This window comes from Podarcis tiliguerta, assembly GCF_965153285.1.
Source record: "Podarcis tiliguerta genome assembly, chromosome: 4".
Classification (NCBI taxonomy): Eukaryota; Metazoa; Chordata; class Lepidosauria; order Squamata; family Lacertidae; genus Podarcis; species Podarcis tiliguerta.
The window spans coordinates 92019508-92044276 of NC_139537.1; the positions used below are offsets into that span (position 1 = coordinate 92019508).

A 24769-nucleotide genomic window follows, 5' to 3' on the forward strand; every position below is an offset into this window, starting at 1 on the left:
GGTTCTGCTAATGATCATAATATAATCTGAATTTGATTCACTATCTAGTAAAAAGAGGGACCAATAATAGACTCTGTTGTGGAATGAACTGAGATTTGAATTACTAACAAGTTGCGTTTTTTTCTGTTGCACTGAAATTAACTGTTTTTATTAAGAGGAACTTACACTCAGCAGTTTATACTAGTGGTGGAATAAAATTGTATCTAATTACCTTAATTCAATTCACGGCTAATCATTAGAAATAACATTTGGGTTGTTGTCTACAAACAAGGGATTGTATTAAAAGGCACTCTTTTATGAAAGCAATTACTTGATTTGCTTTGCTTGTTTTTTAAAAAAATCACAAAGGATACTCCCTATCATTAGTGAACTAAATTAATATGTGATTTAATTTTTACCAATGTTAAAATGAGATGACAGTTTATGAATAAAGTGCCTGATTTATCCTCTGTTTTTTATTATGATATTAAGAATGCATTTGGTTGATTATTTTTATGGGGGTTTATGAATATTGTTTTGTCTACTATAGCAGTTCTGTGTGAGATCCAACATGTGGTGATTGGGTGTCTGCTTGAACTAAGGGGTTTCTCTTTTCTCTTCCCCTCCATACATGACTGTTATGGCTATCGGGTGGTTGCTCGAGAGCGATCAGGGAAGATGCCTCACTGGTCTTTTCAAAAGCTTTATTATTGCTGCTAAAACCTTTACAAAGGAAGAGCGCCTCTATTCCATGTCTTGCTCACTCGCTGGCAGAATCTGAGAGCGGGCGGTCCTTAAACCTTCCCCAGCAGAGTAGTTTCTTGACCCCCAGCCTACGCCTCCCCTCTCTGCGCGAAAGCCTACTGTGCAAGGAAGGCTAGGGTAAAGGGGGCCTCCCTCCTCCCCACTTTGCTCAGGCAAGGTGTCCTGGCACCGCCTTGCATCCTCCGAGCCCTGCATCTCCTCTCCACTAGAGGCGTGGCTGCCTTCCTCTGCTGCGGAAGTGCTGCTTCCCACAACCTTTGGAGGCTCTCTGTAATCCATCCGCCTTTTCCCCTCTCGCCCCTGAGCGGATGGCAGTTCCCTGACAATGACCCCCAAATCTGCTCTGAATCATCAGGAAATCTTCCAAAACAGATTTTGGAACACATATTGAGCTGGAGAAGAAAAAAGAAAAAACGGAATCCTGTTATGCAGGCAGATTTCAGTTGTGCAAACTGGCAGACTTCATGAGATGCTGCCCCATAACACTTACTGGGAAATCATTTGAAACCCTTTTGACATGTTAATTAAGAGAAAACAACATCTAAACTGATTTATTGTGATAGTTGAACTGTTCGTATTTCCCTTTTATAACTCTATTTTTCAAAAATATTTTTATTGTTTTTTACAAGAACAAATTTAAAATAATGAAAAGAAAAAACTTTAAACACCCATATATGAGTGTCTGAATCTCGTGACTTCCCCCCATCTCCTGCATGGGTCCTTAAAATACTTTTTCTAAGACTACATATCGTTACGTTCTCCACAGTTTTCATCTCTTTAAATTATCCATGTCTTTCGTTTCTTTACAAGTTATTTTTAAAGCTAACGTTTTTATTTGTTTACAATGGTCTCCTAAACCTTTTATAACTCTAAATAAGAACCAAGTATGTATACAATTGTTTAATTAATTTGTTCCCTGTTCCCTGTAATATAATAGGGGCCTTGAAAACTTTCTCTCCAAATAAATATAATATCCTCTTCTGTTCCTAAGGATTTGTTTTAAGAAAGTAATAATAATATTAATACAACCAAAATAGCTAACTTTTTGTGAAAAGGGAGGTTACTAGGGGGAAAGAGGTGTGTGTGTGTGTGTCCAGATCAGAAAGAAGAGGAAGCAAGCACTTCTCATTACGTTGTTGCTAGAAAACTTGCCCTATTTGAAGGAAGGAATCAATCATTTAATAAAGTGAATCACAAAAAACTTCAGTAAATGCTGAAAGAGCTGTGAAGTTGGAGGGGAGAGATAAAAGGCTTGAGGATAAGATAAATATAGGGGGTTGAATCCAGACTAATTAGTTGCACTTACGTCCCATTGAAATCAATGCAGAAAGTTACGGTATCCATTGATTTCAGTGAAACCTAAGTGAAACTGAGCCTGAATCCAAGCCAGTGTCTGAACAATTGGGATCAATATAAAATAAAGTAGAACTATAGGCTGGTAAGAGTCAAAGTGATTACAAGAAGAGCAAGATATATTAAGGGGAAATTGTGATTTTTATCTGTAAGCTACCTTGAATCCTGGTCTGGGGAATAGGGAGGATATAAGTAATTTTTGTTGGCTTCCATCTGAAAGCAGAGCAATACATTTGGCACCAGTTTGGCTGCAGGAGTTGCCGGAAGGAGGCATACAAAACACCATCCAACTGTCTTAGGGACTCTACTCCAGATTTGTGTAGGGTTTACTCCTTAGCTACTTCTTCTCCCAAAGTTGTCCCACAAGGCAGCGGGTATGGGTTTTTCCTCTGAGTTTACTTCAGAAGCCTTTCTCCCAGATGAGTATAACTGCAAGGCAATGGAGGTTTAGGATAAGATTTTTCCTTCTAGATGGGCTACCTTTCCAGTTGACAGACCCCATCTGACACTCACTTCTCTGTACAGTATGAGCAGTAACTACCTTCTGGGCTGTTGGGCCCACTATTGGTCTTGTCCACTCATTCTGCCAGAGCCTGTCTTCACAAAATCATCATCATCATCATCACATATAGGAAACCTTGGAAACTTTAACAAATAATATACTTTTCACAACTTAAGAGGCAATTCTGGAAGGAATAAAGAATAGGAATTCAGTCTGTAACCTGAAGCGTCTGTAATTCCCATTCTTTTAAATCACTTTCTCTCTTACCTACATTAGGTAATGCTTGCACAGTAGTAACTGAGCCTAATTATAGATTGAATTCTACAAAACAGAATCTGATGAAACTGATCAGTCTATGAATAAAAGGTGCTGTACAAAAAAAGTATTGGTATGATGAGATAATAATAATAATAGATTCTGTATGGCAAATTAGGTTATAATTATATAAGAAACAGATAAGAGGATGGGTCCTTTAAATTTGGTCAAGTGGATATAAGAATGGTAGAAGAAGCTCATCGGGTGGAAGAGTTTTTAGCAAAACCACCTTTTGGACTTTCATATGCTGCTTAATACAAGTACTGATAGTTCTAATATGGGAATCTCTAAAGTTTAGAATATACAGTGGTACCTCGGGTTAAGAACTTAATTCGTTCTGGAGGTCTGTACTTAACCTGAAACTGTTCTTAACCTGAAGCACCACTTTAGCTAATGGGGCCTCCTGCTGCCGCTGCACCGCCGGAGCACGATTTCTGTTCTCATCCTGAAGCAAAGTTCTTAACCTGAAGCACTATTTCTGGGTTAGCGGAGTCTGTAACCTGAAGCGTTTGTAACCCGAGGTACCGCTGTACCACTGTATTGGCTGGAGTATCTGATTAAGGCAGTATTTGTAGCGATGTTGTTTGAACACATGTAACCTTTCTGTTTCTTGCCATTCCACAAATGATGCTATATTTTGCAGCTGGAAAACATTATTGCAACAGCCCTTTTTCAAGTTGCTACATTTGTTCTAGCCATATTACATAGTTCATGTGTAGGCAAACTAAGGCCCTGGGGCTGGATGTGGCCCAATCGCCTTCTCAATCCGGCCCATGGACGATCGGGGAATCAGCATGTTTTTACATGAATAGAATGTGTCCTTTTGTTTAAAATGCATCTCTGGGTTATTTGTGGGGCATAGGAATTCGTTCATTTTTTTTCTTCTTCAAAATATAGTCTGGTCCCCCACAAGGTCTGAGGGACAGTGGACCGGCCCCCTGCTGAAAATGTTTGCTGACCCCTGAATCAACGTGGAGGCCTGATTCTGTGTCACGGCTTCCCTGTGATCTCTGCCATGTTGGAAACCAATTTGCAACACCACCCCCATGCAGGTAATCCCATGCAGGGCTGCCAAGTAAGTGAACTAGCTATAGCTGAGGATCATTCAGAGTGATACCCTTTTTAAAAATAACTGCTTGGGCTTCACCTTCTGTATCTCACACTTTATCCTCTGCAGCTCCTCATCTCACAGGCAATCCAGGTTTCACATTTACCAGTAGTCCTGTGTAAATAAGCAGTATTTCTGGCCAGAAAAAAGGCGAAAGATGTAAATGTTTGTGCCGCTGCACATTTTTGTTTAAAGTTCTGTGTTACTCCTTGAGTTACAGCTTTAAAGATACGTGGTGACTTTTGTGCGCCCTCCTACTCAAGGCTATATTGAGAAATGCAGCTGCAAACAGCAGGGTGTTAATCACTACTTACTAACAGCTAAAACTAATGCAGGCAATAGGGAGAGTGGTAATTTTCTGGAAGATTTTTGTTAGTTACTATTCTGTCGTTTCATTAATAACGGGTTGTGGGTTGTTGGGGGTTTTTTAGTTCACAGGGATTCGCTGTTTTACTACAGGGACCAAACAGTAGACACAAGCAAACATTAGTCCAGTGTTAAATTAGCTGAGATATTAAAGTGCTGAAAATGATTGTGAACTGCATTGATAAAGGGAATGCAGAAGATAAATAGTGGTCATTTATGAAACATATAGCCCTCCCCCCTGCACACACACCACTGTTTGAGATGCAAAGTTAGTGCAATGGGGGCTACAATGTTTACTGTGTTTTCTTTGCAGTTCATCAATTTGAAAAGGACATTGCCTTCCTGTTTCCGATTTCTAAAATTAAGTGTGTGGGAGCTGTTATCATTTTCTACAACTGTCATTAGTGCACTTGAAGTTCAAAATATTTATATATTATTAATTACAAATATTTATATCCTGCCTTACGGGATAGAAATCTATCCAATGCAGCTTACAAGAAACATTAGACTACATTTTCTAAAAACCACAGCAGTATCAGCATAGAAAATGCTATAGGGATCCTTTCTACAGAACAACTGGTGGTAGATTAGAGAGCTACAGACCCCAACAAGCTACAGTTAGCAGGATTCTCCATGACTGCTAAAGTGGTATAACAGTGCTTTAAATGAATGGTGTGGATATGGCCAAAGAATAAGAAGATAAAAATGGGAGCGAAAATAGTATAGCTATAGAGGAGAGTCAGTTATGTTAAGATATTAGTCCTCTTAAAGAGCAATCTGAACTCCCCACTTTATGGGGGCTCTATGGAGAAACGGGACCATTGTAGCACCTGTATCCCTGTCACATGTGGGAGCTAGGGCAGAAAGGCTGGGGGGGGGGGAGAGAGCCAGATTGCCGCTTCAACCTGCAGCTGGTACATCAGTTGAGCCTGGATTGGGCCCAGCGCCATCACATGATGACAGCAAGGCCAGCTCAAGATACAGTATAAGCTGGGCAAGCTCAGCCCCCCCCCCCGTCACCACCTTTGCAAGACCTATTCCTGGAGAGCCTGCAAGAGTTACTTCCCCCTGAATATTTGACAGGTTGATGGGGCAGCTCTGTGCTAGCAGAGTGATGTTGCTGTCACTCTGCAGGTGGTTGGCAGGGCTGGAAAGAGGGACATCTCCACCCAATACAACCCTTACTCCGCCCCCAGTATTCTGTATAAAATGACAACTTGTTCAAGATATTATTATTGTTTATAAATAAATATGTTTACTGTTTTGTCTATCTGTGTTCTGTTCTAGGTGGATTACTCACTCACACAAACCATGTTTCATGTGCGGATATATTCATTTAGGCATAGAGAGAGAGAGAGAGAGAGAGAGAGAGAGAGAGAGTCATACTCCTTTTTCTAACCCAGTAAATGGTGCTAACAGCTATTGTGAGGAGCATTGGTATTTTTATTGATTTATTAGAATTATATACCGCTCTTCATCATAAGATCTCTGGGCAGTTCACAAAAATACAAGGTAAAAACAAAAGTAAATAACTAAATCAAAAACAACAAAACAATGCCCCCCTCCCACAAACACATTTAAAAGGCTGTATAATATTGATCTGTCTTGTAAAACCGAAACAGACAAATACAAAATACAAATACCGCAAGTTACAGACGCTTCGGGTTGCGCGATTTAGGGTTGCGCACCGCGCCAAACCTGGAAGTACTGGAACGGGTTACTTCTGGGTTTCGCACATGCACAGAAGCGCTAAATCGCGACCCACATGTGCGCAGATGCGGCGCTGCGGGTTGTGAACATGCTTCCCGCGCAGATCACGTCCGCAACCTGAGCGTCCACTGTAACACATAACACTTAAGAACAGCTTGAATTAAGGGACATAATGACTCAGTAGAGTAGCTGAGTGACCCTGTGATCTCCAGGGTCCTTGTAAGGGATTCTGGGAATGTCACACTCAGTTTAGTGCACTTTATCAGTGTGTTCATGACACACATTTTGTACTTCTATATACAGAACAAATGATATTGGAGGCTCATTATCATACAGCACTGAAAACTCCAGGTTTGCAAATGATGAGGTCGATTAGATTTGTGTCCTATACAATTGTGGTTTAGAATGCCACTCTAAGCTAGACCATATTGCAGTTTGTGTTTTGTCTTTACCTTGGTGGCTTGAACACTTGCTCTCAGTTTGATCCTAATTTCCATGCACATTAAATGCATGAACAAACAACTCCCTGAGACCCTCTTCAGATTTCCTTTGTTCTTCAGAAAAGCACTGAAGTGTGTGACAAGTAACTTTATTGTAAAATGTTTTCTGTATTGAAAATTATTCACATATAGAGTACTGTGCATTTGCCCAAGTTTCCAGAGGTTGACCCTAATTTGTATTATGTGCCATGTTTTTGATTTATGAAATAGAATTCTGAGATATATGCAAGTCAACCTGCTGCATTTTTATTGATAGCTTTGTCAACGGAAAATATATATACTTTTTGAGACATTGAAGTAACATTTTTCTAAACTTATACAGTATGATGTGCTGATAGGAACACAAAGAGATGGGCTATTGGCTGTTTAGCTTATTTTTGTGCAGGTCAACAAAGAAGAAACCTTTAGTTAACTATGGTATATTAATTAAGAGAGGATTAATGGAATGTGGTCCATTATGAATTGATTTGCAGAGAGGCAGGAGGTATTAATTGATTGGTCCCTGGTGGAGATAGACTTGAGTGGTACATAGTAGACTTTCATTTGTGACTGAATGAGTGTTTAATAGGGTTGAGATCCTCTTAGAAATCAGTATTTGGGTTGCAAAAGTGGTAGTTTAGAGTGGGCCATGGGAGGGCATCATAGATGTAGTAATGGGCAGGGAGTGTTATGGCTGATGAGGTGAGCTCAGCAAAGCAATCTTAACATCTCAACACATTCTCAAAATCCTTCTCCCAGCCTGGATAGCCTTCCTAGGCTTAGTGCATTCCCTATGCCTTCAGATGCTGCTATTAAATCTCAGGTTGCTATTTATGATCTGGTGTGGGAAGAACAAGCTGACTTATTATGCATAAGCAAGATCTGTCTGGGTGAAAAGGGAGGCATGAGCCTTTCTCTATTCTGCCCACAAATTCCAGGTTGAGGGGTGGGGAGTATTAGTAATAGCAGCTGTAGTCCATAGGAATCCCGCTCTCCAGTCAGATACCCTTCCACTTTTTGGTGTGTGTACTTGGTTTGGGAGGATTGGGATTTTGTTGGTGTACCAATTTCCTTGCTTAAGCTGGTGGAGAAAGTCTTGGAGTGCGGCATTGCGAACATCTAGGCTTTGAGAGACTTCAGCATTTATCTCAAGCCGGCTTTGTCCAGCGTGGTTCAGGACATCTGGGCTGCCATGGCAACCTTGGGACTGTTTCAAATTATATCTAGCCCAACACATAAGGCACGACAATAACGGCTTGGTTTTTTGTACTGGTTTGGGGGGAAATAATTGTTTGTGTAGGATGGCAAGTACAACTCCATTGTCATCACTATCTGATTGTGAAACAGCTGAGCAGCAGCAACAGGGGAGTGCTTTCCCCCCCAGAATCAGTGTTTCAAAGTGCACCCCATTGAACCTGCTCAGTTATCATCAGACGTGATTTTCTGCTTCTAGTGATATCCAGGGGCTGGTTATGATCAGTGAGTGCCCTGGAAGTGGTAGTTTTCATCAGAAAAGGCAGGAGAAAACAGCTTGGGCATCTCAAGGCAAGGTGAGGCATGGCAAAAGCCATAGGAGGAGGTGGGAAAATCATCCAATATTGTGTTTTTCTGGAATGCTTTGCAATGCAGCAACAAGAACATAATCCCATTGAACTATTATTCGAGAAGCAAGAGAAAGTTCCTGTGACTGAATTATCAGAGATTAAAGAAAATTCGCTCAGGGAAGGACGTTGTGTACTTGCTACTTGGTTTCGAAGGCCTATTTACTGAGCAGTTCTGGCATTTGTTTCATAGATAAGACATTTATCCTACTTACCTGACTACACCAAAGAAGAAGAAAAGAAAAATGGAAAGAGAGGGAAAAAAATAAATGTTCTAAGTGAAATTTTAAACAAATACAAAAGAAACTCCAAGTACTGCTTTTCTCATATCCAGATTTTTAAGAAGACTCTATTTGTTTGCAGTAATGACATATTTTCAAACTCAGTTGTACTGGTACAACTTGTATAGGTTAACCCTGCTATTTTATTTTTTTTAATTAATCTATAATCCCTCTGTTTTAAACTGTTAATTTCGTTGGTGGTTATATACATGATGTATTACTTGAACAGGAAGAAGAAGAAAATTCCCTATTCAGTTTTTTCCGTGGCATCATAATTCTATATTACTTGTTCCGCAGCTTGTCTGGCAGAACTGGGGTAGCCACAAGTGGTGTAAAACTTCAGAAATCAGAGTCATGATTGAAGGTTGCGAATTATAGCTAATTAAGTAGCAAAAGGCTTAGAGCAGAGTACTCCAGTTGGAAGGGCCATTTTAAAAAACTCTTACCTAGTAAGGTCATGAAGTCCTGTCTAGTTAAGAAAAGTAGCGGAGCAGATCCAATTGAGAAGATGGAAAGGTCAGTTACAATAAAGGCAGTCCCTTTCCTAATAATCAGACAAGATAGGCACTTCATTGCCATAGGAGACTGGGAAGACTTCACAGAAAGGGCAGTTAATAACATTAGCTTTTCCGTTATTTGAAAATATAGCTTGTCTAGAAATCTCAAATGAAATTACACGAGTTGTAAGCTGTGACAAAGAAAGAATTTGTGACCAAATTTGATCCTCTTATGTTCCCTATGTCTTACTAGATCGTTCCAAACAACTCTTTCAGCCCTCTGATGTGTGAGTCTACAACTTTCAAGTGTCTGAGCCAGCATAGCCAATGGTAAAGTATGATGAAAGTTGTAGACCAGCAATATCCGGAAGGCTACAGGCTCCCCATCTGTGTGCTAAGGGAAAAACTGTTTTCTCATCTTCTGTTTCGGTCACAAAACATGGTTTAAGCTTTTTTAAAATGTGCAACTTCTGTTCTCACAATCCACAACTCTTATTTGGCATTTACAGTTTTTATACTACAGACACGATCTGAAGAAAAATGAAACTATTTTCATGAGTCCAAAGGGTCACTAGACTTGAAAGAAAATAAATACAGTATAGAGATGTCCTAGTTCTCTTAAGGTATGGTCCTATTCTAATGATCTCACTCCCAGTGGTCCCCCTCTACCTCAATTTATGTTTATAGAGGCAGGCCAACATTCAGAAAAGACAGGAAGATGCCAGGAATAGATTAATAGAATAGATTTTTATCTGTGAGAAAGATTAATATCTAATACAGAAGGGATGCTAAAGGTTAAAGCAGCAATAGATCAATACATACTTATGACCATTAAAGCAATAAGCGATTAGTCAGCAAGATACCTCTAGCGACAGGTGGGAATTAAAACTCACAGCAGGGGTTTGAAGACAAGGTAAGGTTTCCACTTCTAACTACCTTATTCCCAAGATTATTGTCAACTCCTCCTCCTTGGCCTATGCAAATCAGGATGTTAACTATCGGTATCTGATTGATTAGGGCCTCTAAATGGATGTATCAGCCCTCCACCGCAGGTGGTGGTGGGGTAATACTTTTACTGAGATGGTCAAAACTGGCTGTTCCTCATTTCTTGTCCACCTGACATATTAACTCATTTTCTGACTTACCTTGATTTTCCATTAAAATAGGTGTGTAGCTGACCACAAACTTTTACTCACATTCCACATATTCCAATCTTCCTCTTGGCATAGCAATTTCTCCTCAGTTTGTGCTTGAGCATCTGTGGTGTCTTCCTATTTTTCTTGGCACATGTAAGTATACAAGCACATTCTTGCACTCTCAGCTGTTAATGCTTTCATAGTCTTTATTGAATTGAAATTGAAATACTTTATTGTCACTTGTACAACTTGTATATACAGTGAGATTACACAAGCACCCCCCACTCAGCTCTCTTAGTCTTAATTCCCCTCGTTTACTGACACACACACACCAAACCCAAAAGTCAGTTGCCCTGTTGTTATCTTTTCATTCAGCAGCCTAACAGCCCATGGATAGAAGCTGTTCTTTACCCTGTTGGTGCGACTAATCATGCTTCTATATCTTCTGCCTGAGGGCAGGAGATCAAGAAAGTGCCGGCCAGGGTGTGAACCATCCCTGAGAATTTTCCTCACTCTTCTGAGGCAACGTTCTTCCGCTATTTCATCCAGTGGATTCACGGGACAGCCCATAATATCTTGCGCTGTATTCACAATACTTTAGGATATTTTCCCATTAGTCCTGCCCTTTCGTGCAGATCTTTGGGCTCATAATCTTCTTTCTAATATTCTTAGGTACATTCAACTATGAGCAACATTTGTACCCATAAGCATCTATATGGTGAAACTCTCTAAACATCAGCAGAAAGCCATTCTAAAATCAGCCAGAGTAACAATATGGCCTAATAACTAACACGAGCCCTTTGTGTGAGCCTAAGTAGCAGTTTGGTTATAGGCCTCAAGCTGCAGACTTAATTAGAACCATGGCTTGACTCCTGAACTTTGCAAAGCTTATGCCCTTTTTCAGGAGAATAATGATACTGTGTAGATATTGAAAGAACCTTTCATTCACACTGAGTAATTACATCCATCCCCCGCATATGCTGGATTATAGAGTCAGGTTTTAAGGTAAAATAGTGTCTAGCATTTGAGGCCAAATTTATGACCATCTGGTTTCTCAATACAGTATCATCTTCAACTCAGTGGGTGGGGAGATGGAGCTGCTGTGAGGTCCACTATGACTCCATTTGCCTTTCCAGATTCCTTATTGGGAGCAGACACTTAATATCAAGAGCCTGCACCTTGATTTGGGTTCCAGGATATATAAGGATTCTGTTAGTGTAACGCCCATCTCACTACCTAACAACCTACCTGCATGGACTGATGGAAGTGGTCTCAGAATTGGTTCTGAGAACCACCAGACCTATTGTCTTGGAGAACTTAAGCACGCACACTGAGACCTCCTTGTCTGGTGCAGCTCAGGATTTCATGGCCTCTATGGCTGTTATGTGCCCATCTCACATTTTTTTTGCCAACACATTTGGTAGGACATGGTTTGGTAATCTGTACTGTTTAGAAAGAGTGTGGACTGTGAGTGGGGAAGCCCTCAAATAGTTCCTTTTCCATGGAAAGTTATAATCTTAATTTTTAAAAGCCCAAATGACTTGAATCAGGATACCTTTGAGAGCCATCTTCCAAGTGAATAGGACAGAGGCAGGAACTATATTAGGGCTTAGTAATATAGCTTCTGCTGTCTGTCCTATAATCACTAGAGTCACAAAGGATGGGTACAAGGGACAGCGCCTTTCCCCCTGTTGTTTCTGAAGCAGAGAAATATACCCACTTGTGATATTTCTCTTGTGTTTAGGCAGGTATTGAATACTGACCTGTCCAGAAAGGCATTTATAACTTTGCTACTTTGGGGCTTTTATTTAGGTTCTTATTTTCTGACACCAATGCTCTATACTTTAAATTGGTTGATCATTTATATATATTGTGTCAAATTTTAAATTGCCTTATTGTTTAGTTGCATCATTGTACTCAGCTATGAACATACTTATGTATAGAAAAATGGGTCATAAATTGTAATTTTTTTTGTTTATTTCCCTAAGTTTATTTGTTTATTTTGCTGCATAACTGTCATGATGAATTAAAGCTTCAGTGGTTTAATTTTCAAGTGCTTTTTTCCATTGGCAAAAGTGCTTTTTCAATTTGGCTCCCAAAATTAAGTGGCAGCATGTGAAATAGAGCTCATTATCTCTTATGCAGTTCCTATTCCAGCTGGAGGGACTAACCATGAGATATTTCAATAGTTAGTCCTTTGCCCTGTTGGCAACTTCTTGCAAACATTCCTGGATGTCCTTTCCTTCTCCCTCATATGTCTTTATCATTGTTTCATCTGCTGTGGTCTTGCTGTCCTTTTACTTCAAAAGGACCATCCATCTCGGCAAATAAGCTCCCAACTGACCTCTGGACTGCAAACATTTTATGGTGTTCTAGCCCTCTGAAACCATGACTGAGTTCTTCCCTATACTGTTTCTCCCAGTAAAACAGAAATAAAAAGTAATAAAATGGATATTCTACTGTGCTTTTACATAGGTGGGGAAAGAGGAGTTTGGATGTCTCTGAAATAGAGAGTGTCACGGAATTGTCCAAAGAGCAGTAAAGCTGAATATATATGGAATAAAAGGATTAGTTTCTGTTGAAGCCAGATGGTGAACTTCTGCTAATTAAAACTTTCCCATTCTAAATGCTAATAAAAACAATGAAAATCTACTTGGGCACAAGACCTTTTGATTTTTCATTTATTTTGGTCAGTAACTCAAGTATCACAACTAGCATTTTGGATGGGTGTACTGTGGCACAAGAATTCCTGTTTTCATTTATAATGCACCTGAGGCAAGAATCAGCTCAGTACAAAGGGACAATGTGTCATTATAGATTCATACTGCAATGCTTGATATCTCCAGGTGAATGTGCGACTCATTAACCGTAATCCGTCTTGGAGATTCCCTCTAGGCTGTACCATTCTCTTCTGATGCTCTGCTTGTGACTCCATATAAATTGTGTGGTGGGACCATTTCTATTGATACTTCATCGGAGCAAAGAAATTCAATAGTCTAGAGTCTGTTCTGGTAGCAATTCCACTGACTTGATTCTTTTTGCTCACCAGTCTAAGAAGGGCAGAAAAGAGCACTTGTCTTGCAGTCCTTTATCAATTTTACCCAAGAGTATGCCCTGTTGAACTCAGTGGGACTTACTTCTGAGTTGACATGTATAGCGCTATCTGTTAATGAATGGCAGGCCATGGTTAGAGCGTTAGGCCAGAATTTTATGTCTCATTTTTATTTTATTTTATTTATAAAAAATATTTATATACCACTGTATCATAAAAATATTTCACCACAGCAGTTCACAACAGTATAAAAACCCCCAAAAGATAAAATCAAAAAAGGTTAAAAAGCAAGCTAAAAACAAAAATAAATTAAAAACAAGAAACTTTTGAAATACTATACATTATAAAGTATTTTGAAATACATTATAAAGTTGAATTAATATGTTTTCTTGGTTGGATAAAAATAAAAAAGCAAATTTTCAAAGGGTCACATAACCTATTGCTGGAAACTCCATATCTCCCCCTATTTATTAAGTTAATTCTCAGCCTAAAGGGCCCCCATCAGAGTATTCTGGGGGTGTTTTTGGTTTTTTTACATATGTCTGTATCATACGAAGTACGATTGAACTCAAAGTTCACTGATTTCCCTCTTTTCTTTTAAATCTCTTGTGACTAACCCACCTTACCTTGCAGAAGATCAACTTACAGATTTCTGGTTTTTTTAATAATTTGGTGAAGTACAAGAAATCATCTCAGCCTGTTCTTTGTGACTGTCGTGTGTGGAACCAATAAGATAATAGCAATTGTAAGGTTCCACACCACTGGGGTACAAGCATTGTTCATGCCACAGATGTCCAGATAAAAAAGATATTGATGGAAAACTATAATGTGTTGAAATGCTGCCATTGTATGGAAACCATTGCCATTGTATGGAAACAACATTAATGCCCTTTTTAACATCAAGAAAGGAAGTACAGTGGTGCCCCGCAAGACGAATGCCTCGGAAGACGAAAAACTTGCAAGACGAAAGAGTTTTCCATTTTCTGAGGTGCTTCGCAAGACGGATTTCCCTATGGGCTTGCTTCGCAAGACGAAACGTCTTGCGCCTTTTTTTTTAAAACCGCCAATGCATTCCTATGGGAAACCGTCAATACGCATTGGTGCTTCGCAAGACGAAAAAACTCGCAGAACGAAAAAACTCGCAGAACGAATTAATTTCGCCTTGCGGGGCACCACTGTAGCTCCTAGGCAGCAGTTATTGGAGGCACTGTGCATAGACACCCAGCAGTAACTTTAACAGTAACGTAATTTCTGAACTCTCCACATTGCCAACTTGGTCACTACCATGCTAGAGTTCTTTAGCACTAACGAAGCATTGCTTTTCCATAATAAATGAAAAATAGAATTAAAACAAGAAGTTCCACACAGAACTTAATAGCGCTGCATTACTCGACAATGCCTGTGACCAAGAATCTCCTTTAATATTTACTCATAAGCAAATCTCCTATATTTTAAATTTTTGTTCCTCATATATTCTGCTCAGCCACAATACTCACTAGGTGACACTAGCCATTGCTATTTTTTCTCAGCCTAATGTACTTCAAAGGATTGTGAGGATAAAGGGTCATAAATCTCTAGTAAATGATTTTGCACTTGATTAAAAGATTTCCACACAATATATTGAGAATGATGTGTGTGACTTGACAGACCTGTGTTTTCTCAGTGTCTTTGGGACTTACTTCATCTATAAATTTATGAATTGCTGAAAGACATTTCCATGGCTGGTACTTTCCTGGAAGCCCCATTGTGGGGCACTGTTGTGGGAGACTTATGATCTAATATCAAATTAATCAGAGCAGGCTGTGGTTCCAGTATGTCTGTCTGGGAAGGGGTAATTGCACCACTCATCATTAATATGTGGTAAGCTATTATGCACACATATCATTAGTGCATGAAGTGAGCACTATTACTGTCATTACTTGCTTGTGGCCTTCCCATTGGCATTTGGTTGGCCACTGTGAGAACAGAATGCAGGACTAGATGGGCCTTTGGTCTGATCCAGCCCTGCTTTCCTTATGTTGGTCTTAATGGACTGAAGCAACACCAATAAGAAATGATGCATTACAAACTAATGATGGCAACAATTATGCAGAGCGATTAGTGATTTGTGTGCTGTGTGGCTGATTCTGAAATGTGTAACTGCTTGAATACAGTTAGGTATGTCAGTGCTGATACATGTTCAGTGAGAGGAAGAGACATGCCAATTAAAACGTGTCTTGGTGCTGGGAAAGATATGTGCTGAACTATTCTCGAGACGTATTTACAGTGGGGGGAAACCTACTAGATATTTGAAGTAATAGCTTCAAATGAGTCATTGCTAAGGAAGAATAAGATCAGAGAGATGGCTACTTATTCACAGGTGTGTGGTGGTTATTGGCACAATTTTAATTACAGACCTGCTGAACGCAGCCCACCAATTGTGTGTAGATGCCTGCTGGAAGCTTGGTGAAGCTCCTGGTTTTTATGACTGCCCAGGACTGCAAAAACATGGGGGTTGTCAAGCACATGGCAGGCCACAGTACATGGCTGGTGAGCAACATTCAGCTCAGTAGGCATCAGATTGTGTAGGCACACTAATTAGCTCTAAATTTAGCCCAGAACAGTTCCACCACTTGACAGTGTCTCATGATGTCTTTCCAGCCGTTCTCACCACAGCTTTCCTCCTCCTCCTCCCCTCCCCCTAGCACTGCCTTTGCTTCCCCACTGTCAGGCAAGCCTTGCTGAAAGATGCTAAGGCTGTCTGAAGAAATCCAAGGAATATTATCAATGGATCAGATGTAAAGGTCTCATACTTTATTAATGTATTGTTTGCTGAGAGATGACTCAGGTGGAGATCTATTTTTGCACTGGCTCCTCTGTGTTAACTTCAACCGTGAACTTTTCCTTTGCTGTTCTTTCTTAACTTGGTGTGTGGGATTTTTGTTTTTTTGTTTTAGCCCTATAATTTAGGGCAAGTTCCTGCTGAATAATCTCTTTGGTAATGAGGCACTCAGGAGAGAATGTTTTGAGGACATTTGGTTTTGCTTCATGCCCAATTAACAACAATGGGTATAAAAAAACACTCTTGAGAACTATCTGAAGTTTAAAGTAGCTGCAGGGGCTGGCAATGGAAGAGCCTTGGAGGTCATCCAATCTAACAGTCTACTCAAGGCAGGATCTGCAATGCAGGAAGTAACTACAGCATTCCTGACACATGGCAGCCCAGCCTCTGCTTAAATATCTCCAGCAAAGGAGAGCTCACCAGCTCCTGAAGGAGTTTGTTCCATTGTTGAACAGCTTAGACTGTTCAAAAGTTCAAAACTCTGCTACCTAGCAATTTCCACCCATTAGTTCTAGATCTGCCCTCTGGAGCAAGAATCCATGCTGCAGTGGCAGGTGAATGGGTCAATGGTCCATTTTCAATGGATTCCTTCAACATCCCTAGGAATGTTGGCATGAAGGCTAGAGAGGCAGTTAGACATTGTACAAGAAGGGTGTCAGAGGCGTACTAAAGGAGGGAGAATGAGATTGCATAGAAGCTGAATGGATTCAATGCATTTTTTTCACTTGGAAGATATAGGGCAGCTCCCCACGTCTGTGCTAATTTTTTCAGGAAGGGTGGTGACAAGAGACAAAGTTATTAGCCTTAATAACAAATTACAAATTATAAAAACACTGGCCCTGGATGGCATTCACCCAATAGTTGTTAAACAACTTAAATGTGGAGTTGTTGAACCTCTAACAAAAATACATAACTTATCCCTAAGATCATCATCCACACCAATTTTTTAAAAAAGGGTTCTAGAGAGTATCCTGGAAATTACAGACTGGTGAGCTTTAACACCTGTTCCAGTAAAACTGGTGGGAAGCATTATGGATGATAGAATTACCAAACATAAAGACATACAAATCCTGCTGAAGCAGAACCAGCATAGTTTCTGGAAGTGTAGGTCTTGAATCACTAACCTTTCAGAGTTCTTTAAATGTGTCAGCTAGCACACAGATAGAGGTGATGTAGGTCACATTGAATATTTAGAGTTTCAAAAACCTTGTTATAATAGCACTTTCCTACCACAAAAACATTCCTTTTTGGCCATGACCTTTTGATATGGATCATGCAGTTTTGGATGTCACCGGTTTTGTGATACTACTAAGCCATGTTTTATATATCATGGTTCAATTAACCATATTTAAAGCTGATAGTCTAAACCCAGCCCTGAGGGTTAACTATGGCTTTAGGCAGTGCCAAGGGGGAAAGTTCCCCCCCAAACAAGGAGCTCACCCCTTTCCTCCCTGAACTCTTTCTTGCCCCCTTCCTCTGATTTTCCCGCCTGGTGCTATAACTGACTATTGCAATTAACTATTGCCATGGTTAAAACTTCCTTGTTCAAGGGTTGTTGTTAGTTTATAAACTTGAGTTAACATTAACCATACCCTAGTATGGAGCCCAAACTGGCTCTTCCTTAACTATGATTAAGAAGTTGTCACCACCCAAAGGCTCCAAAGTCATGAGTGAAGAGCTGCAGAAATTCAGACCATTCTCAAGGTTCAGTTGCTCTCACTCATGCGTTTAACTGTGCCTGTCAACAACTGCTTGTCCCACTCCCCACGTCATGTTCTGAAAGCACTTTCTAGCTTTCACTGCCGCTGCCCTGTGAGGTGAGAAAAAATTAAAGGCACCACAAGGTTGGGATGCGTGGGAAAGGGTGTGCATTCAAATGAGCAACTTTAGAGTCATTGCCACCTTTTCTTCAAGCACATTTTTTTTGGAGTGGGGTGGGGGACAGGACACAATTGCACTTTCCCAGGCCACCAAGACTCCCTTTCGTCCATTTAAAAGGATCTTGAGCAGCTTTGTAGGAAATGCAGACTTGAACCCTGTGAGGAATAGAAGGATCGCAGCTTGAGAAAAGTGGGTAAAGTAGAGGGAGGGAAGGGGGCAAATGCCTCTCTTCACAGCATCTGCTATTAAACTTCCAACCTAGCATGGAGCATGGAAAGGGTGAATGCTCTTCATTAATTATGTCTCCTTTTTGTTATAGGGAGTGAGGATCAGAACTGGTGTGGCAGTTACCAGCAGTAGCTTTCAGGTTTCCCATACCCCATCCATCCATCCATCCATCCTGTTGCCTAATAGTAAGCAGGCTGGTGACACTAATGACAAAGCAAGGTATTTCCAGCCTAAGGGCAGCATAAAGGCATTTGGATAGCAGTCTGAAGCTGTGGGGAGGGCAGCAGGGAGAGGAGAGAAACTATGCTGCGGTATAAAAAGCCAAGGTACAAGTGATCGACTAGAAGATGCCTAGATTTTAACTGTACTTTATCATCTCTGATTAATGTTAACCACGGCTTAGCGTTATGCATGGATGAGGCCTTTGGCTAAAGTGTTCCCAAATATTCTCCCAAATAAATTTCATTTCTGCCTGACTTTTTGGCAATTAGTAGAATTGTCAAAAGCACATGTTACAAAATGGTGACAGAATTTGCTTTCCCCCCTTCCTTTCTACTTTGCCCATAGTAGTGCAAGCATGTTAATGGTTACATCAAGTAGTCTCTTTTTTATTTTTATTTTAAGTAATTATTCCTAAATGAGTGCTGCTTGGAGAGGATTTAACAGATTCCCTGGAGCATTGTATAGTTAGTTGTGTACAAGAAATTTTATTCTTAATTAAAAAATGTCTTCTTCCCTTTGCTGTCTGCTTTCTACGATCTTTTCCCCCTGAGTAGTCATTCTGTCTTATATTGTCCTCCCAATATTTTAAAATGCTTCAAGGCTTCCCAAGTGTTGTTGCTATGTTTACTGTTGCTAAGGCCTTTTTGTACATTACTTTTATAGGAGATGATTACTTTATAACAGATTTATGATTCACCATGTTGGCTTAAAAAGGTAAATGTATTTATTACTTGCTAACAAGCTGTGTATGCTGACTTCTTTGCCCCCATAAGAGGGATGTGCAAAATGGCCCTTAGAAATTACAATGTCATATAACTTATTTCATAGTTAGAATTTGCAAGTCTTGTTAATTAGATTTGTATCTCACAATTTGGTTCAAAGCAGCTTGTGGAGGTAAAATCATTAACAATAGTACCATAAAACAACGTAGGCTTAGATAAGACTTTGAAAGGGAAGTCAAGAAGTGATTGCATTTCTGTTGTTGTTAACATACAAAAGGCAGAGTAGGGCTGAGGAGGTTCTTAATGAAGATGGCGAGTCTAGTCATATCCTGGATGGTCAAGGTTATTGCAGAACTATGCTTGGGGAGAAATGTTGTTGACGATACCAGTATCCAGCAGAACTAGCCCTACCATAAAGCAGAATAATGCAGCAGATGACAGTGGGGAGGTGGCAGGGGGCTGGCGGATGCAATTATACATGGCATGTAGGCAGCACAGAGCCCCCTAAGCTAGCCTGGTCCAGTAGAGGCTGCTCTCCTATTGTCAGGGTTGAACTAAGACTCCATTTTCAATCCAATTGGCTTCTCTACAAGGAATGGAGGGGGTGCCATATCATTGTTCACCACAGACGTATCTTGGGCTGTCCCTGATTCCGTGACGTATGCATATTTACTTAATTGAATCAATACCTTAATGCTACCAACCTGCTTGTATTTGGAATTTTAAATGTGTTGGAGGAGGCTGGTGGGAAGGATGCATGTGTATTGAGAAAATATTACATCAAGTGAAGATGATGAAGGGGGGGGGGGACGATGGGAGCTGGGATTGATGAGGAAGGATAGAAATGATTCACAAGCTGCTGTTTCTGTTCCTAGGCAGCATTCAGGCACAGATGATGCAACTGAAAAGCCCTATTATGCCAAACATTTGGATTTGAGGCAATTATTCTTGTCCTTTTCTTTCAGAGCAGTACATCTCTCTAATCAAATCTATGAGGAGAACAAAAAAGGTGACTGGGAAGTTAGCAGCAGCTGCTTACAACTTCACATGTTGCTGCATGGAGAAGTGATTACCTGTAGCCTCTGGGCATCCGACAATGCTATATTTCCCATAATTTCATAATTATTCAGAAAGCTGGAGAAAAGCTAAAGGACAAAGTGACGTCTGCCTTTATTGCATGGCCAGAGGCCACAGATGACTGAATCTCCTTAGAGATCCACCGCATAATATGCATTTCTTATTTAGCCCTGGCAACTTTCCAAATGGTACCCATTCCTTCTCTTTTGCATTATATCAAACATAATTAAATTTTCACATGACTGGAGAATGTGTGTGCTTATGTGTTTTAGTGGATGCAGTTTGTTGTCTGAGGTTATTCAGAAGCTCTTCTATGATATGATGCAAGACAGGGCCGACTCACCTATGAGGCAAACTGAGGCAATTGCTTCAGGCAGCAGGATCCACAGCGGCAGCAGATCTAGCCTCCAAGAAATGCATTGCCTGCTGCTGCCGCCACAGTGGCAGCAACAGAAATGGCACGCTTCTTGGAGGCTGCCTCCCCTTCCCCCATGCCATCTCTACAGTGGCTTCTTGGTGAATAGGAGGCACTGCTGGTCTCCTCCCCTGTTGTTGTTGTTATTCTGCCCTTCTTACTCCGTTGTCCCAGCTACTCTGGACGATTCCCGACAAAATACTAAAAACACAATAAAACACCAACTATTAAAAACTTCCCTTCAGATGTCCTCTAAAAGTCATTTAGTTATTTCTTTGTTTGATATATGATGGGAGGACATTCCACAGGGCAGGTGCCATTACCAAGAAGTCCCTCTGCTTGGTTCCCTGTAACTTCACTTCTCACCATGAGAGAACTGCCAGAAGGCCTTTGGAGCTGGACCTCAGTGTTTGGGCTGAACGGTGGGGGTGGAAATGCTTCTTCTGGTATGCAGGGCCGGTCCTGATGCGAGAGATATTGATTAAACCAGGCCAAAAAGAAGAATTTTATAAGCTAAGCTTTATTTAAGACCAAAGCTGAAATCAGGCACTTGTGAAAATATAAATATAAAAAATAGGACTCTTAACTATTACATTGCTGTAGCTTGGAGATTAAATGCTAGATGAGAGAACCCTGCAATGTTTGTCACATAAAAATTCATTTCTGTATTGCTTCTCAGAGTTGAACTTTACATGACTGCAGAAAATCAATGATTGCATATTTCACTGTTTTTTCAAATGTTTAACAACCACCACTGGGGTTGGGAATCTGATTAGGATTGTGTGACTGGGGGAGGAAGGATTTACTTTGCCCCCTATACCCTTTTCTTGATGAAAATCCCTCATTGCTATTTGCCCAATGGAGAAAAAGATTTCAGTACCAGTTTAACACTTCTGTGTTTTGCCCTACTGCTTTGGGACCAATTTTCATTGGGAAAACGGTACAGGGAGAAAGGGCTAATGCCCCCTTCTCCAACACTGCAGTCCTAATTAAACCCAGAGGTGTGGGGGAGACTGTTACAGGGTTTTTAAAATTAAAAAGTAAGAAATCTAATCCTGGATCTCACACTGTTGGATTTAATTTGGCTCTTACAGAGGAACATGTGTCAGAAAGCTGGAGGAAATCCAGCTCTCACCAGAAAGCCCTATTACTTTTCTACAGACTGTATAAACTGTTTCACTTCTTTTTAATTGTATGTTGTTACCTGCTCTGGGATCTTAAGGTGTAGGCTAGATAAGCAATCTTATAAATAAAGAAAATAGTAATACAGATGAGATTATCTGAGGGATATCATAATCCAGTGTCAAACATACCCAATTCCAGACATTTCTTTGACGTTCTTCAATTAATAATTGACTAATTAAAGGAAGCAACACACCACTGAAACCTTAATTTCTTTTCTTAATCTTTCAGGAACTTCTATTACATCACAATGCTGAGAGACCCTGTGTCACGCTACTTGAGTGAATGGAAACATGTTCAAAGGGGTGCAACATGGAAGACCTCCCTCCACATGTGTGACGGGAGGAGCCCAACCCCAGAGGAACTGCCGATGTGTTACCTAGGGGATGACTGGTCTGGGGTCAGCTTGCAGGAATTCATGAATTGTGGCCATAATTTGGCTAACAGTCGGCAGGTGCGCATGCTGGCAGACCTCAGCCTGGTTGGATGTTACAATTTGACCTTTATGAATGAAAGTGAAAGGAACACGATCCTTCTCCAAAGCGCCAAGAACAACTTGAAAAACATGGCCTTCTTTGGGCTCACAGAATTTCAGAGGAAAACTCAATATCTCTTTGAGAGGACATTTAACCTGGAGTTCATCTCTCCGTTCACTCAGTACAATATCACTCGAGCCTCTAATGTGGATATCAGTGAGTCAGTGCGGAAGCGCATCGAAGAGCTGAACTTCCTGGATATGCAGTTGTATGAATACGCTAAAGACTTATTTCTGCAGCGCTTTCAGTATGCCAAGCAAGAAGAGCATGAACTAAATCGCCAGAAACGACGGGAGGAACGAAAAATGTTGCGTGAACAGAAGGTCCACGAATGGCAAAAAGAGGAGGAAGCAGAAACACTAGCGGTTACTGAGGATTACAACAGTCAGGTGGAACGGTGGTGAATTTCCCCACTCTCCCCACACTCACACTAAGAGACACTGATATTTCATTGAACTTAATTATTCAACTGTGAATAGATATGTGGAACTCCTATTGTTCTGGTAAATGAGAAAGAGTCTCTCAGCCATCCTTCCGCATTTTATGTTTTGGCTTTTTAGATTTTGTCATTTAAGAAAAACAGTATGTTGTGCTTTTCAGTCCGCCTTAATCAGTGTTATTTGATTGGCTGTTGAATAGCTTACTATTTATTGTTTATTTATTATATTTACTGTCTATCCTGACTTTCCTGACATATATCTTTCCAAGGAGGCTTACAGCGAACATCAAAATACATTAATAACATCAGAATAAACAATATCAAAAATCTAACAAGTTATCAGGCTCCTTGTCACGGGGTGGTTGGTGGCAGATGGCCCTGTGGAAGGAGAAGAGACACTTCAGCTGGAACGGGAACAGGCTCCCAGTGTTATCTTTACCTACCTGCCTCCCTCTCCTGGAAGAATCCTTTCCACATAGCAACCAGTGTCTTCCAGTGCATTGCCCCTACCTTGATCTTAAGGTTTTTCCTTATGACATTATTTACAACGGAAGCTTGGAAGGAGGGTGGAAATGAAAGCTCATGCCGCGGTATCAGTTTCACTTATATACAATGATTTGCCATGGCTGGTCTTCTAGTCCCTTGTAAATTGTGCTGTGTATGTTCGTGGTGACTGTAACAGAGAAAAACCTGCTGCCCTTCAACTATTTACAGGCAATCTTTTATTTCAGCGAAGAGGTCAGATGTCTAATTTCATGATTTGTTCTAAACCTTGGATTGTGTTATCAAAGAAATGACGTTGAGAGGAGCTTGAAGGCAGCCTAAATCCAATTTATGCTTTTTAAGTAGCCAAAGCACACAGGCTGACACAGTAACTAGCATACTTTTAAAGAAGCAGTATTGGCTACTTCAGGATTTTGAGAGCACAAAATTCAAGGCAACAGACTTGGTTGTCTTGATAGTATTTTTCCTGAACAGGGCGGCGGGGCGGAGGGGGTTATAAAGGATCCAGTCAGATTATAATATAGTAAAGTACTGACCTGAATATATTCCTCAAATCTGTGTATTAGGGTTTTTCATGGATATAACTTTATATAGTGTGACCCCTGGCTTCCTCCTATGCCACTTATTGAAAGCATGCAAGTCTCGTGTGGGAGAATCACAAGAGATTATCATGTTTGTGCACAGATTCATGTGTCCCCAGTATCCCCAGTTCTGGAACTTCCATAATCTTTAGGGGTGTCTTTAGTGCACAGAGCAAAATTAGAAATAAAAAACTACACGTGTAAAGATTTTTATTGCATTCTAATAAGACTTTCATATGCTGGGCTGGAATAAGGAATGGTGAGTGGGTTAGGGGGTTGCTCCAGGTGCCGTAATTGAGGGGCCCCAAAATACTTATTTATGTTATACATATTATTTTACAAAAATAGCATGTATTTATTTAAATAATGTGAGGTGAAATTATTGGATTTTGCTTTAAAAATATGAGACTGGGTTAAACGCTGCAGGAATTTCATCAGAAATCAAAAGCTTGAAGAGCCAGACACTACCAAATCTCCCAGTTCCAGAGTCGGAAACAAATTTAGACCTCTTGAAATTAATTGTGAATATTCTGTTACAATGTCTTATCCAAAGTTAGGAACATACTTGCTGTTTATCATTTTATTACAACCGTTTGTCGATTTTTTTATGTTATAAAACACGTGGTTGGCTTACAGATGGATTTCACGTTGTTTGCCAAAGGAGTCAAGCTATTTAGTTTTGGTTCTACTCATTCATATGGCAAAACTAGAAATATGGGTGATAAAATTCCACAAACATTTATTTCAAATTGTTTCACCAAAAGTTCGGTCAAGTTTCTGCAGCTTTAATGCTTAGCTATGAGAGGATTTAGAATGTTTCACTTTTGAATCTAGTGATTTCAGATATTTGATAAAACTTATCTGCATCACTTTACTTTAAGATTCCTGCTCATTGCAAAAACTTATTGATTTCAGTGAATTTACTCTTTACTATGATAGACAAAGCAATCCACCACTACCCTTATGCCTGGCTGAGGCAACTTGGCTAGGCAGAGTTGTCCCTCTTCCCTGCTTTCC

General features: G+C 40.3%; 1 protein-coding gene across 1 annotated transcript in view; it reads left to right on the top strand.

Moving 5' to 3' along the window:
* The window catches only part of HS6ST3 (heparan sulfate 6-O-sulfotransferase 3), a 152868-nt gene extending 129872 nt beyond the window's left edge, over positions 1-22996 (top strand). Inside the window, exon 2 of the mRNA XM_083435852.1 lies at positions 21924-22996. Within this exon, the coding sequence (XP_083291978.1) occupies positions 21924-22632 (709 nt within the window). The 3' untranslated portion in view covers positions 22633-22996. The remainder of the gene's footprint in view (positions 1-21923) is intronic.
* Positions 22997-24769: the final 1773 nt, after the last annotated feature.